Genomic DNA, 16,161 nt, shown 5'->3' on the forward strand with positions numbered 1-16,161 from the left:
GTTTTTCTCTTATTCTCTTCATCATGATTTCAGTAGCTTTTAGTTTGACGTGACACGACACGACGCATTAAGGAGCTTCACAAGTCGACCCAGCTTCTTGAGCAAATAAAACCAAAAACACTTTCCCCAAATAATTCCTATAATTCAAATATACACTGTTGATTTTGCTTTCATTTTTTGTTAGACCTTTTTGGAGACTTTTAGGATGTGAGCCATGAGTCATTTTATCCCGACTTTGCGCGGCATGTTTCTGATCTGCTCCTCCGAAGAGAGCCACCGAGGGGCCAAGGTGCCACAGGTCATGCGATCACAAGACAACCTCGTAAAAAGTCCATTAAGCACTGTAGGCTGAGAGCCGTGTTGTCAACTGCTTGATAGGTACTGCAAACACAGCAGTACTTTGCTCTCGGGCCTGCATGCGCGCTCTCACGCCAACTCGCACCCGTTTATGCTCAACATGGGTTCTTCTTTCCATCCGCCGTTGACGTCAACCCTTTCATGCATACCTGGTGTTTGTTACATAGATGCGCTTACATTTGAAGTTTCTTTTTTAAAATCAATTATGGTAATAAGTTTTCGTTATTAGCTAATTAGCTCATTCACTGCCATTAACGGCTATATAGACTATTAGTTTACCCCCCCCCCCCCCCACTTGTGTTAGTATGAAAACCTAGAAACATTTTTATTGTGTAATTAGAACAAATATAAAATTGTGAGTTAACTAGTGAAGTCATGCGGTTAATTACCATGACAAATTTTAATCTCCGGACGCCCCTAATTCAATAATATATATATATTTTTTTAAAGAATAAGATTATTAAAAATTAGGGGTGTCAAGTGATGAAATTTTTTCATTGTAATTAATCGCATGACTTTACTAGTTAACTCATGATTTAAAAATAAAAGATTATTAAAAAATTAGGGGCGTCAGGTGATAATTTTTTTAAATTGTAATTAATCGCATGACTTTTTTTTATATCTGTTCTAAATGTGCAATAAAAACAATTTCTAGGTTTTCATATTCTTGTTAACAAAAGTGGGGGGGGGGATTTAACTAATAGAAATAGTTCAAATGAATTTTTTGACGTCGATAGCCGTCAATAGCAGTGAATGAGTTAAAGTGGAAGTTGACCCCAAAAAAATGTATTGACAATATTTTCTATGCAGCCTCACTAGTCTAAATATCAATAATATGGTATTTTGGTTCATATTGAGTTAGTGGAATATGAGTTAGGCAGCTTAATCCAGCAGTTGTTATCAATATCATAAATCGGCCATTTTGCTACTTGCTGTTGAATGAAAATGTTGCTCAGGTAACAACCAATCACAGCTCGGCTTCAGAAAACAGGTGAGCTGTGATTGGTCTTTGAGCCCTGAGCAACTGTGATGTCATCTTCAGTCGACAGCAAGTGGCATAATGGCCGCCCCCTGAGATTGATAAAAATGGGTGGATTTTGCTGCATAACTTATATTCCACAAATTTAATATTAATCAGAAAGTTATGTTTAGACTAGTGAAGTCACATATAACATAGTATTGTCAAGGAATAGTTAAGGTTGACTTTCCCTTTATAGTCCAAATTCATCATTATAAGACCAATGAAAACATTGTCGTTCAATATGTGTACTAACTATAACGTTGCTCTAGATAAAAAAATATATTTGTATGTGATATACTTTTTGCTGTGCAAAAATTATAGGCAGTCATGCAAATGACATGAGTTATTTGTAATGTAATGGTACTTGTAGTTATCAGAATTACACACAAAATTTTAGAGGATGAAAAATGATCTTGCATAATAATATTTGTTTCTTAATTATTTTTGCGAGGCCATTAAATGATCAGTGTATTTGCATGAATTAATATCATAATTATTCATAACATTTGATTTAAGGTAGTTATTTCAGAATTGCGAATAAAACTAGTAGCTCTCCACACTAATCAGCAGCCCACAAGGATGCAATGAATTATATTTTGATGAGCAGCTGAATAAGATTTCAGATACAGGAATGCACTTTTTATGAGTCACTATATGGCTGGAATCATATTGCACCCAAGTCTGTTCATTCTTGATTAACTAGGAAGTATAGCAAACAGATGGACAACAATCATATGAAATAGAAAGCTTATGTTTGAGCTTTTACTAACTAGAAAATGTTGTTTACTGTTTTACCAAAATGTTCGGTATAACCTCCTATAATAAGGGGATCCAAAGTCTGACCTATGAGGTCCATTGGGACGTAAATGGATAATTTCGATAAATTGTGCCGTGTCATAGAAACTGAAGTTAAAACGCAGCTTCAGAATAAAGGTTACAGAAATATTGTTAAAAAAATAAGAATTGAATCACACTAATGTCCGTAGCTATTTTTGACCTATTTAAAACAAAGCTCACACGTATAGCAGTTTTTTTCCTCAATATTACTGCTTAGAACTTGGCTTACATTAGTTGTTTCTATAGAATTAAGTATATTGTATGAGTTTTCTGCATGTACATATTTGTAAATCGTAGCGTGCGTGCGTGTAAATAGGCTTATGTGTATAAATATATACGTGTTATATGAAATGTGTTTTATTTCATAAATGTTGACACATTTGTCAGTAACCCTTTAAGGATGATTAAATCTAAGGTTATCCCCTCCGAAAAGTACACTTGCCTGTACACGCTATGAAATTGGCCCATAAAAATTTACAGCCTCCAAAAGGTGGGAAAATTCTATTAAAAAAAATATTTGAAAGGGCCTTGGATTTAGTTTGACGTGCATCACTTCCTGAAATGCTAAATGTAGAAAATAGCGTATTTACAAAATAGTGAAATGGTGGGTTTTTATTTTATATATTTTTTTATAATTCATACTTTTGAATGTTTTTAACTTTACAGAGCGAATTGTGTGGTGTTGCTGTTTGCTGTTGCTTCGACCATTTCATTAGCGTTGAATGTTTCTTTTGTTTTTATTTTTTTTAAGTTGAAGCCAATGTTGATTGATGGGCGGTTTTGTGTTTTTGTGTCAAGCGTCCCTTTTGCTTTGCTTTTCTATTGTGTTTGCGGCTCTTTTGTCTTTCAACTTGACCTTGGACTCCAGCCGCGTCCTGCACTCCCGCCTTTGGACTACTGCAGATAAATGCTGCTAGATGTCATCGCCTTGTTTTATTATTTGTATTTAGTGGGCCTTGAAATATCGTATACTCGCATCAAAAGATGATTGAATGAATGTTACATCTGATTAATAATTAGATTGACTTCTGTGTCAAATCGGCTTTGGGGATTTTCAAAGAGGGTAAAAGCTGCACCTTGAACTCATTAAGTGTTTAAAGAATGCTTTGAAGACTTAGAAAGGCGCATGCTGTGCAACTGTGCATCAATATTTCAGAAATTAGTCTCATATTGTTATGAAAGACTTGTAAGCAAAATTTAAAAGGGGGAAAACAGGAATAGTGTGTTTTTGCGTGGCCAAGCAAAGCTGATGTGCCTTATTATCTCCCGTGCCGACCTTTATCATCTCCTTTGCATGTCACGTGTCAGGCCCGGGCCAATAACCTCGCGATGGTTCCGTGCGGGTACGGTTCCCCTGCCAAAGAGTCCCTGTCTGGGTGCATTCACTCGAGGGGGGTTCGAGGAAAAAGAGCCGCACGCGTGCACGTGTCGGGACATGCTATGACCGCGTCACTGCTGCTGCACTCGCACTGGGCCGAACCGCTCATGTTCGTCTACGACAGCAGCGCGGACGAGCGCGCCAAGAACATGCAGGACGCATCGTTCCCAGGAGGGAACTTTGCGCCCAACCAGTGCAGGAATCTGCTGGCGCATCCCGCCTCGCTGGCTCCGAGCAGCACCGCCTACGCCAGCGGCGACCTGTCCGCGTCCGGCATCGGGGAAGCGGGTAAACAGTGTAGCCCGTGTTCGGCCACGCAGAGTTCGGCCAACGCGTCCCTCCCGTACGGATACTTCGGTGGTGGTGGTGGTGGTGGCGGCGGCGGTGGTCATGGCTACTACCCGTGCAGGCCGGTGTCCAAAGCCGGCGCGCAGCCCTCCAATTACGGGGACAAGTACGCGGATTCGTCGGTTCCCGTCGACGAGTTCTCCAACCGGGCCAAGGAGTTCGCCTTCTATCAGGGCTACTCCGCAGCTCCCTACCAGGCGAGCTACTTGGACGTGCCCGTGGTCCCCGCGTTGGGTGCGCCCCCAGATCCCAGACACGACCCCCTCATGCCCATGGAGCCCTACCAGCCGTGGTCCATCACCACCAACGGCTGGAGTGGCCAAGTGTACTGCACCAAGGAGCAGCCGCAGGCCAACTCGCTGTGGAAGTCATCCTTGCAAGGTGAATTCTTTTCTTTTTTTTTTTGCAACAATTTTTATTAACGCTTCATAAAGTGGTTTATTGTTTGATCATATTGAATGGGCATTCGTTTGATTTCTTATGTGTTCCCCAATTTGTTATGTATGTTGTGCTTGTATAATATTTCAAAAATATCAAATACACTGAAAATGTAGGTTTTATTAATATTATTATTCCTTATCAGCAAGAGAACCCCGCACACAAGGCCATTTTAAAGTGTTTTCCATGCTAATGCTCAGAAAATTAGAGGAGCTTTTAAAAAAAACCAAATCAATTCAAGGTCATTATAGAATTCTATTTAATTCATACTCTGTCCAAGTAAAATACAAATTTCCAAAGGATGACAGGTGTAAAGAAATAAAACGTTAGCTTCCCTCAGTTGATTTTAAGAGAATGTTACCGTCCATGTCTACACAAACTGCCATTTTTAATGAAATTTTTCACAATATTCACAAAAAAATGTTCGTTAGTAGGCTAAAACAACCAAACACAATTCAGTAGCAATTAGGCCTATTAAATGAAATATTTGTTCTTATGATTTAGCATTAATAAATGTCACAACTCCTGCCATCAGTGGCATGTGTGTTGTGCCAACGTTTCCTTTTTTTCTCTTCTTTTAAATGTTTTTAAAATATTTGATCCTTCAGTCGTAGTAAAAAAAAAAATAATCAATTACATTTTGCTTAAAATATCATCTTGGTGCACCCCCAAAAAATGTCACTTTAATATATATATATATTAACATTTGTTTTCTTCGATATACTATATCCATCCATCATCTGAACCGCTTATCCGTATTTTTTTCACTGTAATGTACTGCTAACACTAATAATAACTATAACAATAATTAAAAATATATGTATACATATAACTTGTTGCTTAAAAATACGTATTTCCCCCGCATGCAATAAATGCCTTGTTTGATAAGGTGCATTAATACTTTTTTTTTCAGCCAGTCGTTTACTGTATGACATTATTTTTTATTTATAGCTGTTTTGCTCTCTCTTTTTTTATTCTACCGCGTGTTGTTGTTGTTTTTGTTATTTAATAAAAAAAATTGTTAAATTCCCGTTTTTCTTTTTGCGATTAAAAACGATTGATCCGATTCCTAACGTTATATTAATGTAGGAAATAAAGTATAGGTTATCATACATTTAAAGCTTGATATGTGTTTTTATTCCATTTTGTTGCATTGGTTTGCATGTGCGTCAAGAGTCGCAAAAGTGACACGTTGCATCCCCCAAACATGCAGCAGACAACACATGTGGCGGCGGCGGAGACAGCCAAGTGCGCCGTGGCAGGAAGAAGCGCGTTCCCTACACAAAGGTGCAGCTCAAAGAACTGGAACGGGAGTACGCCACCAATAAATTCATCACCAAGGACAAGCGCAGGAGAATATCTGCGCACACCAACCTGACAGAGAGACAAGTGACCATCTGGTTTCAGAACCGGCGCGTAAAGGAGAAGAAAATCGTCAATAAATTCAAGAGCTCCTGTTAGCTCCTCGTCTATTTTGCTTTTGATGAGATAAAATGGACACAGACGTGCCTTGATCACAAATAAACTCTGCTATAATTTATTACCTTCACTTTTGTCGCCAGAGTGCCTCCTTTCACGTTTTCCCCCCCTCCCTACTCGCATTTTAATTGGAAGCAGTCCACGTGGCGCGTTGACAGAAAATCGGAAGTTTTCGCAATAAGTGTGTGTGTGTGTGTGTGTGTGTGTGTGTGTGTGTGTGTGTGTGTGTGTGTGTGTGTGTGTGTGTGTGTGTGTGTGTGTGTGATTCACTTCCACATTCACCCCCTCACTGCTTCCCACGCATATTCATCTTCATTAGACGTCTTTATTCATTTTTACAAAAAGTCCAAACTATCACTATAGTTTGGATTTGATTGAACAAAACAAGCATGTGGAGTTTTCCCCAAAATGTTTAATCATAGGGTTTATTTAAACGGCCAAATTTCTTCACGGTTATCACACCCCAAAAAAAGCTCCATAAAAACACCTTAATTCTTTGGAGAGGTCATTTTCAGTCGAAATGAGAAAATATAATGCAACAATCAAACAAACCTTACAGTTTGTCTGTGGTTTGATTTGTGTGCTAGAATTGCATTATGAAGTGATTCAAGATTTACACACGATTTAAATACCTCATACTCTTTTTTTTAATTTTATTCCAACCATAACATCGAAATTTGACATTTTCAGTTTGAATATGGAACATAACATTGTGACAAGAAAGAAATAATATCGTGTGGATGTATTTAAATGTGTATATATTTTTGGGACATATCCAAATGAAAATGTCAATAAATGCTTTCAAGCTGATTTAAAGGCGCCTGTTTGTTTTCGTCCACTTTTAAATTATTATTGATGGAATATTAATGCTCACTAGTCATAAATGGACCCTTTTTGTGTGTGTGATCTAAGCGTCAATGTTGAGGCTGTTTAGAGTTTGTCGCCATCTGATGTACAAAGTATGCAATTACAGCGTCTGCTATATTGTAATCGGAATTTTCTTCTGCATTTGTTGTTCACTTTGGAAACGTTGATTATCATCAAACGTAAAAGCAAGCCGTATATCATGTTTGTCAATATTTTATTGTCATAATATGTTTGTTTTATTCTGAATAGTTTATTTGTATTTGTATTTATTGATGTTTCTTTCCTTATAAGGCCCAGCATGCGACAGATTCGAACAAGGTCAATTTGCCAATAATGTATAATTTTTCTTTAAAGATGGAATCATACAATTGAAAAAAAAATCACAGATAAAACACACAAGTCTTGTATGATATTATACTATTCTAATCAGATGGATGGCTGGATGATACAAACTATCTTACATCATGTTCTACATAATTTGACTTTTACGACATTTTGCTTTCATAAAAGGTAACTTTAACGTTTTTAGTTTAATCAGATGTATATGATTCTGTCTTATTTGCATAAATGAATCACTTTCTACGACTCAAGTAAGATTTTTGTGAAGTTATTTGATACTATCATCGGGTTCTATGCAGCTTGCCTGCAGACCTTATTCTGCGTCTCTAATTTGGTGTCATTGCGCCCCCTAACGGTACATCAACTAAATCATACAAAAAGATGAGAGTTTTAGGTTACCATGGATGGCATTTTAACAATGTTTTTCACTCTACAAGGCACGATTTTCGCAGGTCTAAGTTTAAAATTGAAATTATTTTTCAGCATGTGCTCATGTATAAATGCGTCCTTAAAGGAAAGTCAAGTCAAAAAATTTCTCAAGTTTAAACATGACATTCTGATTAATAGTATTATTGCGTTTGTGGAATACGAACACATAAATCCAGCCGTTTTTATCCATCACATGGAGCGGCCATTTTGACACTTTGCTATCAGCATCACAGAGCTCAAGTGACCAATCACGGCTCACCTGTTTTCTTTGTTTAGTCATGTGACATTCGTAAGATGAGCCCTGATTGGTTGCTACCTGAGGCCAGAGCAACTGTGATGTCATTTTCAGTCAGCAGCAAATGGCAAAATGGCCATTAGGATAGGAACGGTTTTTCTTTGCTTGATTCATATTCCACACATGAAATATTAATCAGTATACTGTACTTAGACTAGTGGGGGTGTATATAAGATATTATTGTAAAGAAAACGGACTTAAATTCTCCTTTAAAGACAGGGAGGACTTGTTTTACCAAATGTAATATACAACACCAGAAAATGTAAACAACAGCAATAATAACAACAGAATAAAGGCCACACAAATTCCAATCACCTTAAAAATGCAATTAACCAAGATAGCATTTGAATACAAATACAATCACACACGTGAAAAGATTTAACAGTAAAATAATGTTTGACGTGATTTTCCATGTTATTAGCTGCAATTCTGTAAACAAACGGAATTTGTCTCCCCTTTGGCTGGTTAGAAATCAAATTTTAGCTTTATGAATGTATATCTTATTTCACGTCCTCGTCCCTGAGCCTTACACAATCAACAATTCTCAAATAATCAACTTGTTTCTTTGTCATGGTTCTTCTTTCCATGGCCAACGTGAATACGTTACGTAAGTGAAGTGTCAGCACAGCAAGTATAATTGTTTGCTTGTTGCTTTTGGTCATCATCTTTACTGCAGGCTGGGAGGGAAGTGTGGCTTTTACTTCACGACAGACATGTTTTTATTATGACTTCCATCTCAGTGAAAGCGCCTCTCTGGGATTAATGCAATAACACACATTATGAGTGTCTGGTTAACCCAAAATATTTATTTGAAAACCTCTTTCGGTGGGCCAAACACGCCACCAGCTTGCCGCTCTGGAAGCTGGAAGTGTTCGCAGATGAATGAAAATCACAGAAGAATGACCAAAATGTGTTTTCATTTTGAATGGGGGGGATTTAAAAAAAATACAAATAAAACAAAACTCCAGCTGGTGTGTGAGCAGTAAATCAGATAGTACAGAACATTTCGAAAATGTCTACGCGAGAGGACGCTCTGTGATTTATGTGACATATGTGGCCACTTATGGAAATAAATTACACTCACAGACAAAAGCAGTTCTCGAGATGTATTTACATGCAAACTTATTGGAATTAATGAGCACAGCAGTTGTATCATAAAATATGAAAAATCTGTGATTATAATCTTAAAAATGCTTAAGCATTGGATTGAATCATTAGAAAAGACAATAATAAAGTGGAAAGGCAATTCAAAGATATTAGTCAAATCAACTCAGAAAATTGTTTTGTTGTTGCCATAAATGTCACACTCTAAAAAACAGTTGGGTCAAAAATGGACCGATCTTCTACTTGGGTCAATTTGATTCAACTTTGAGTCAAGAAATTGATATTTTAGTGTAAAACAACTCATAAATGTTGGTCAAATCCTTTACTTAGGTCCAAAAATGGGGTCATTTTGTATGAAAATACAATCAAATTGACCTATAAAGTGGATCGGTCCATTTTTAATCCATAATTGGGTTACTTTTGACCCAACTGTTTTTAGAGTGTAATTTAAATGTTTTAAATTACTGCTTTATTCCCCCCCCCCCAAAAAAATATATATATTTTTTTTTACAGTGATGTGATTATCTTTTGGCATCTTGAAAATCAATAATCAACCAGTGTGCTTTGCATTATGATCTATCTCGTTATCTCGACCTAATCCAAAGCATACCACATCATGTTTGCCGAAAGTACATCAACGCAGCTTGGAAATGGTTGAAACCGTAACATATTAAGCTTAAATTTAAGAGTTTGGAAGCGTAACGAGGCATGTATACTGCTGTTTCCCCCCGTTGCTATGGTAACCTCATCTTTAGGGCTTCACTGATTTCATTTCTCGCTGAAGCCAGAGGCAGAGAATGTATCGAGTGTGGGTGGGGTTGGACTGTCAGTGTGGAAAAACACCACATGCCATTTCGGTTTGCAGTGTTCTTTAGGCCGGGTCAGCATCGGGACTTTGGCAGTGGAGGAAGGGGAAAAATAACGTGTAACGTGTATTTATATACTGTTCTTCAACAAAGTGCGATCACTAAGGTGTGTGCATCCTTTGGGTTTTCGCCGAAGCTTCCCCCTATTTTTTCCTGCAAAGACTTTTCTGAACAAAAACCATTGACTTTTTGAAAGTGCACATAATGTATAGTGGCTATAAAAAGTCTACACACCCCTGTTTGAGACCAAGATACATCATTTCAAAAGTGATCTATAACATGTGCAAATTAATTAAAAATAATATTTTCAAGAGGGGAAGTAAAATAAACAACAGAGATTATGTGGTTGCATAAGTGTGCACACCCACTTATAACTGGGGAGGGGGCTGTGTTCAGAATAAACCAACCACGTTCAAACGTGCGGTAAATGGTGGTCAGCTCACACCTGCCACCATTTACATATTTGCATAAATAGCATACATTTGCTTGAAACTGAAACAAAACAAATGTTCAACATACATTATCCTTCTCCCTCTATATCCTCAATGTGTCAAACCCAAGGCGCAGGGACCAGATCCGGTCCACCACATCGTCCTATGTGGTCTAAGAAAGCCTGGAAAAAATTTGCATGGATTGGACGCCGCTACTTTTTGCATTTTAAAAGAATAAAAACAACAAAACATTTTTTTTTTACTTATTCACTCCCAGCCATTTTCATTGAAGCAACCCACTTCGCTCCTGGTTGTTTTACTGGATTTGGACTGATTTTGCAAGGCCCACAGAATATTGTGTTCCATTGATATAAAAACATGGAACCTACCAAAAGAAAGATTAGAGTCTCTTCTTTCATCAGGAAAAAAAATATATATTTTGATATGATTCGTTTTGCAACAATTAGCATTAGAATAAAGCTAAATGTCATCATTATTCACACATCTGTTTAAAACACTGAGGAAAAGAGCCTTTTTGCAGCATGACCCTGGTTGATCTGTTATACTCTGCTGCCACCTGCTGGCCGTTTTTGTAATAACTTCTATTCCTTTAAGCGTAGTCTTCAGTTCAGAGGCTGCATCAAAGTCTTCTGTATGCTCTAGCATAAAAAAAACATAAAAACCGTATAAATACATTTTTGGGACCATGTCAATATTTAAAATAGAACGTTTTTATATGTTTTTGGGAGCAAATGAGTTAAAAAATTTTACTGCAAAATTATTAGATTTTATAAACATTAGTTGCCAAACTGTGCAGTCGACTACTTGTTTGTAACTAGCGGGCGCTTGTTTTTAAAATAAGTTTATTTCTTTATTTTGATATCATTTTGCTATTGTTGTTATTTTGTAATGTTTTATGTTTGAATATTATTATATAAAGCACTTAATAGCTGCTGTTTTTCAACAGCAATTGGGTGGAGTTACAAAATATGTTTTTCTTCCAATTTATGGATTTTTGCACAGTTGCTGTATCTTGCCAATTCTTTGGCAACCTTACCCTGATGGGTCCAAAACACAATTGGGCAACCTTGTCTGCGATGCTTCCTGTCCCACATGAATAACTTCATTTCCATCATCATCTTGTCCCTTTTTGACATTTCTGTCTTGATTTATTTTGGGCATAGGGTCTCGCATTGCAGTACAGACCCGCATGAGTTTTTTTTTTTTTTTAAGGGGGTGGGGTGGGTGGTTTTAGAGCGGTGCACCTGTTTAACAATTGTCCTTTTGACAATTTTGAGAGGGAGGGCCTGCATAGACCACATTGTAAAAAATATAGGCCTATGTAACGTTTATATGCTTTTTAATAGCAAATCATATAATTGCAAAGTGACAGGCTATTCCTGTGCAAAGCTGCAGGCTTACACATCTTAACCAGCATTAGTATTATTTGTGGTACAGTGTTTTGCAGCAGTCGCCCCCAAATAAAATATGATCCTCCAGTGTTGGTTTCGAGCCTAAAAGCCTTTTAAAAAAAGACACAGATAACAGAGAACTTTGGGAACCACTTTCACAAAAGCCTATGCAACGCTATAAATTGTTTATAACGGATGGTATGGAGTTTTCTAAACCATTAATTATGAGTCGTAAATTGTGTGGTGTAGGATGGCTTTGTGGCAGGTCAGGGTACTGCTACGTTTGAGTTTTCTTGCCTCCAAAGTGGCTTAAAGCAGAAGAGCTAAACTGTTACTGTTAATGATGTGTTAGTAAACTAATAATAACCAATGTATAAACCATTTATTAACCCTTAATATACAAGAGTATCATTTTGCATATAGTGAGCCCCATTCATTTAAGTCACCATAAGCCAGTTAAATGATCCCGACGTCACTTTCAAAAGCAGACAATTAACAACTGCATTTTTGCATTTTCACATGCGCGTTTGTATTGACGTTCAAAATTACAAGACAATGCAGGGCTGCTCCTATAGGGGGCATTTTTACCCAAAAATTTGAGGCAGTGCTAATTTTTTTGTTTGTTTACTCGCATGTGTGACCAATACAATTATTATTATTATTATTATTATTATTATTATTATTATTATTATTATTATTATTATTATTATTATTATTATTAATTCCTTGAATATTTTTTGCTGATAACAAACTTCTGCTCCACTTCTGCAGTGAAAATCGGTGGAAATGTGAAAACTTAATTTCAGGTTAAGGGGCCACGTTCTGCTATAAAAGTTAGTCTTGAGCCCTGCAATGTCAAGATCATTTTTAGCATGAATGTCTGAATATAGCTAACGTTATCTAATTAGCATAAACGTACATTTTTTTATGATTTTATTTTATTTTAATTGTATTTTTAACAAATTCAACAAACAAGGAAGTTCCAGCTGCCTTGATTCAACAAGTAGAAAACGTATTTTTTAGCAATCACTTTATAGGCCTACTTTTTGGTTTTGTTTTTAAAATGCCTACTTTTTGTTGATATTGTGACAATGAGTTAAAAAAAAAAAAAGAAAGTCAAATGACTTGGTCAATGATGCTATGAGATTATTGATAAGCAATTCGATTCGAGTGGCGTTGAGAAAACGATAATAATTACAAGTCATTTTTTAAAAATGAAAATGTCATTAACTTTGATGAGACACATTCACGTGGCACGCACGCACTATAAAACCCGCGAGCGTGTTTGATTTGGAGTCAAGTAAAAAGCAGTGTAAGTGCTTTGAAAATAGCTTTCGTTGAAGAGATGCAATATTCCCCTCCTCCCCGTGTATTTTTCCTCTGGCCGTGCAGCCAAAGGTTGACTTTATAGCGGCGAGCCATTGACTCACACAAGCTCCTGCGGGCCCATTGAGGCGTGTGTCATGTAGTGCCAGTGGTCACATGGCTCGGGATCCACATGGATCTCACTCACGCACGTCAGCTCACGACGTGGGCTCACTTAAGTCACTGCAGCTCACTCAGTCAGCACCGCACGGCAACTATGAGAGGACGATGACCCCGCGCGCGCTGCGATGAATATGGATTTTGATGCTTCCAATATGTATCTACCCAGCTGCACGTACTACGTCCCCGGAGCGGACTTCGCGGCTCTACCGCACTACCTGGCCCAGGGGCAGCCCTCCTGCCCGGTGGCTTACTCGTACCAGTCGTCGGCTCTTCCTCAGGTTCCGTCCGTCAGAGATGTGGCGTTCAGAGACTATACCGTGGACGGCGCCGGGAAATGGCACCACGGCAGGGGGAGTCTCGCGCACTGCTACGCGGACGACGGCTGGAGCGGCCCGACCCCCCGCGGGGGCGACGTGCCGGGCAAAGGCGTCTCCTCCTCCTCGTCCGGGTCCGCCAGCGCGCCGGGAGGCTTCCACGGCGGCCCGGCCAGGAACGGCGTGCTGCCGCAGGCGTTCGACCAGTTCTTCGACTCGGCCTACGGCGGCCACGAGCACGGAGCAGCCACGCCGAGTCAGGACAGGCTGGGCGCGGTCAAGTCGAGCCCCGCGCCGGCTCCTCACGCTCCGGGCTCGGACACGGCGGAGAGCTGCAGCCCCAAGTCGTCGCCCGGCCTCGGCGAAGACAGGAGCGGGAAGGGCGGCGGTGAGCATAGACGAGCGACCTGCACTCACTCTTAATAAAAGACGTTTTTAACCTTTAGGGTTCTTAAGGTTTATGGAGGGCCTGACAAAAAAAAGTATGTTATAAACGACAAGATCACGTGCTTGGGCTTGAAATTGGCCGTGAGGAGTTTCAAGTCAACACGCTTTTTGGATCATATTTACACTCCTATTTTACTTTTGACTTCTTTTTTTTTCAACAATTCTTTACAGCGAAATGCACAAATCACTTTCTATAGCCTCAGGTGTAAATATTAATAAACAACAAACATTGACTCACTTAGTAAATGTTCCACGCCTTCGCCAGCATTTTTGTGTGTGATTAGCAAAGCACGTACTCACATTTGGTCTTTTAGCACATTAAACATGAACTGAAACGTTAACTTTAAACGTAATATTTTCACTTTTCGGTTCATTATTTTGATGATCAATCCTTCGAGAAATACGCGTCAATTCTACTTTCCTAATACTTAATATGCAAATGAGCGTTGTTTTCCATTTCTATCTGTTATTGGAAATTATGAGCGCAGTGCACATTTTTGGCTATTTTGTCAAGATCAATGAACAACTTAAATATGAACTTAAATGGCCACTTTTTTTAAAATACACTTTCCCCTCTCATTATCAGCAATATAAAAACAAAAGAAGCACTGAATATTATAAACAGCTCGTCATAAGGTTACACTGTTAACAATATGCAAATAGGCTAACTATTTTGCATCTTGTTGTATCACATTAACCTAAAAACTAGCGGCCATGTTTTTATACAGTTTCAGTCTGTTTTACATACAAATAAACCGTTCAAACATCCAATTTACAAGCAAATAAACTCAACTTTTACTTTACGTTGCTCTCACTTTCCTTTACATTTCTCCTTTTGCGCCTTTTGTAGCTGTTAATTAGCCACTTAAGCAGAGAATCAACATTTTAAACTTGACCACTTTCGACCCCTCCGCTTTCCGTATATCAACACTTTGTGATTTTAATCCAACTTTCAAGCCTCGGCCTTTAAGAGCTGCTTATAATTTAATGAGCAATATGTGTACAAATTTACTGGGTTTCCAGGGATTTCATATGCAGCTGGCCGAATTGCAACACTTTACGCGCAGGCCAGTGAAACCCAAAGCGGACTATAAAAACTGCACTTGATACCGCCGACTTCGGGTCTAAAAGTCCTCTTGACTGATTGTTTGAAAATGATTTTTTCATTCATCACATCAGCGTTTATGCAAGGCCTTGCGAGGAGGGCGCCACTTGAACCCTGAGCTCATTGTGCGTAATCCTCCCCTCCTGTCCCCTTTAAATATGGAATTAAAATCATCTTTATGATTCCGATTAGGTGTCCAGAAGACGCGCAAGAAGAGATGTCCATACTCCAAGTATCAAATCAGGGAGCTGGAGAGGGAATTTTTCTTCAGCGTTTACATCAACAAGGAGAAGCGGCTGCAACTTTCCCGGATGCTCAACTTGACTGACCGGCAGGTGAAAATCTGGTTTCAGAACAGGAGGATGAAGGAGAAGAAACTCAACAGGGACCGTTTACAGTACTACACCAGCAACCCCCTGCTATAAAACATGGACTGTATACACGTCAAACGCCTGATGCACTCCATTGGGAACTCTTCAAAAGTCCGAATGATTTGTCATTAAACTTCCCCTTTCTCTATTATTATTATTATTATTATTATTATGATTATTATTATTGTTATTATTATTATTATTGTTATTGTTATTATTATTATTGTTGTTGTTGTTGTTGTTGTGACAAAAAAGCTCTTATGTTTTACCCCCCAATTTGTATGCTTAAACGCACGCACGCACAGACTGGAATCGTTTTATTGGTACTTTTAATATTCTATTGTGCAAATATATATATCTATATTGCATATTGTGCAATGGCTGTGATTTTTGTGTGCTGTTCGTGTGCATCCGGTGGTATTTAACAATCTACTCGAGCGCTTCTTTGATCCGAAATGTAAACAAAATCCACACCCCCCAAAAAAATCCCTGTAATGAAACTAAAGCCTTTATTTTAATTTTTTTATATTGAAGCACGTATATGGTTCATATGCAAAATGGCTCAGTAACAGGATCTGCTGCAGCTTTTAATTTGATATCCATTGCAAAGTGTGGGTCGTTTCCTGCAGGCTGATTTCGGACCTGACATGCCTGTTAGCGAGCAGGGTGGGGGGCAAAAAAAACCTTGCACGGGTATAGGTGATAATAAATTAAAAGTCTGTTTGTGTGCTTTTGGAAGTTCCCATCTAAATATTCCAAATGTCTTATTCTTTAATTTGTGTTTATTCACCAAAACACTATCAGCGACTATTGATTTCATCAGCAGGGTGTAGCT

At 38.4% G+C, this 16,161-nt stretch overlaps 2 protein-coding genes across 3 annotated transcripts; both read left to right on the forward strand.

Moving 5' to 3' along the window:
* The first annotated feature begins 3,655 nt into the window (after positions 1 to 3,655).
* On the forward strand, positions 3,656 to 5,840 carry hoxa13b (homeobox A13b). Of its 2 annotated transcripts, none has more exons than XM_086078514.1 (2): positions 3,656 to 4,322; positions 5,593 to 5,840. In XM_086078514.1, exons 1-2 carry the CDS (start codon positions 3,656 to 3,658, stop codon positions 5,838 to 5,840), a joined length of 915 nt encoding a protein of 304 aa, XP_085934640.1. The 2 variants fall into 2 exon arrangements, with proteins under 2 accessions (XP_085934640.1, XP_085934641.1); XM_086078515.1 differs by having other exon boundaries at positions 5,596 to 5,840.
* A 7,237-nt stretch (positions 5,841 to 13,077) lies between these two features.
* hoxa11b (homeobox A11b) lies at positions 13,078 to 15,578 on the forward strand. Its single transcript, XM_086078790.1, has 2 exons — positions 13,078 to 13,791; positions 15,148 to 15,578. Exons 1-2 carry the CDS (start codon positions 13,215 to 13,217, stop codon positions 15,378 to 15,380), a joined length of 810 nt encoding a protein of 269 aa, XP_085934916.1. The 5' UTR covers positions 13,078 to 13,214; the 3' UTR covers positions 15,381 to 15,578.
* The last annotated feature ends 583 nt before the right edge of the window (positions 15,579 to 16,161 follow it).

The sequence above is a fragment of the Leptonotus elevatus genome, chromosome 6, assembly GCF_054856555.1.
Source record: "Leptonotus elevatus isolate MCC_2025b chromosome 6, RoL_Lele_1.0, whole genome shotgun sequence".
Lineage (NCBI taxonomy): Eukaryota > Metazoa > Chordata > Actinopteri > Syngnathiformes > Syngnathidae > Leptonotus > Leptonotus elevatus.

Bases quoted from the DNA above. Each gene is read 5' to 3' on its own strand.
- hoxa13b (XM_086078514.1), top strand. From the start codon at position 3,656: ATGACCGCGTCACTGCTGCTGCACTCGCACTGGGCCGAACCGCTCATG. The intron at 4,323-5,592 runs GTGAATTCTTTT...CCAAACATGCAG, and splicing joins GTGGAAGTCATCCTTGCAAG to CAGACAACACATGTGGCGGC.
- hoxa11b (XM_086078790.1), top strand. From the start codon at position 13,215: ATGAATATGGATTTTGATGCTTCCAATATGTATCTACCCAGCTGCACG. The intron at 13,792-15,147 runs GTGAGCATAGAC...GATTCCGATTAG, and splicing joins CAGGAGCGGGAAGGGCGGCG to GTGTCCAGAAGACGCGCAAG.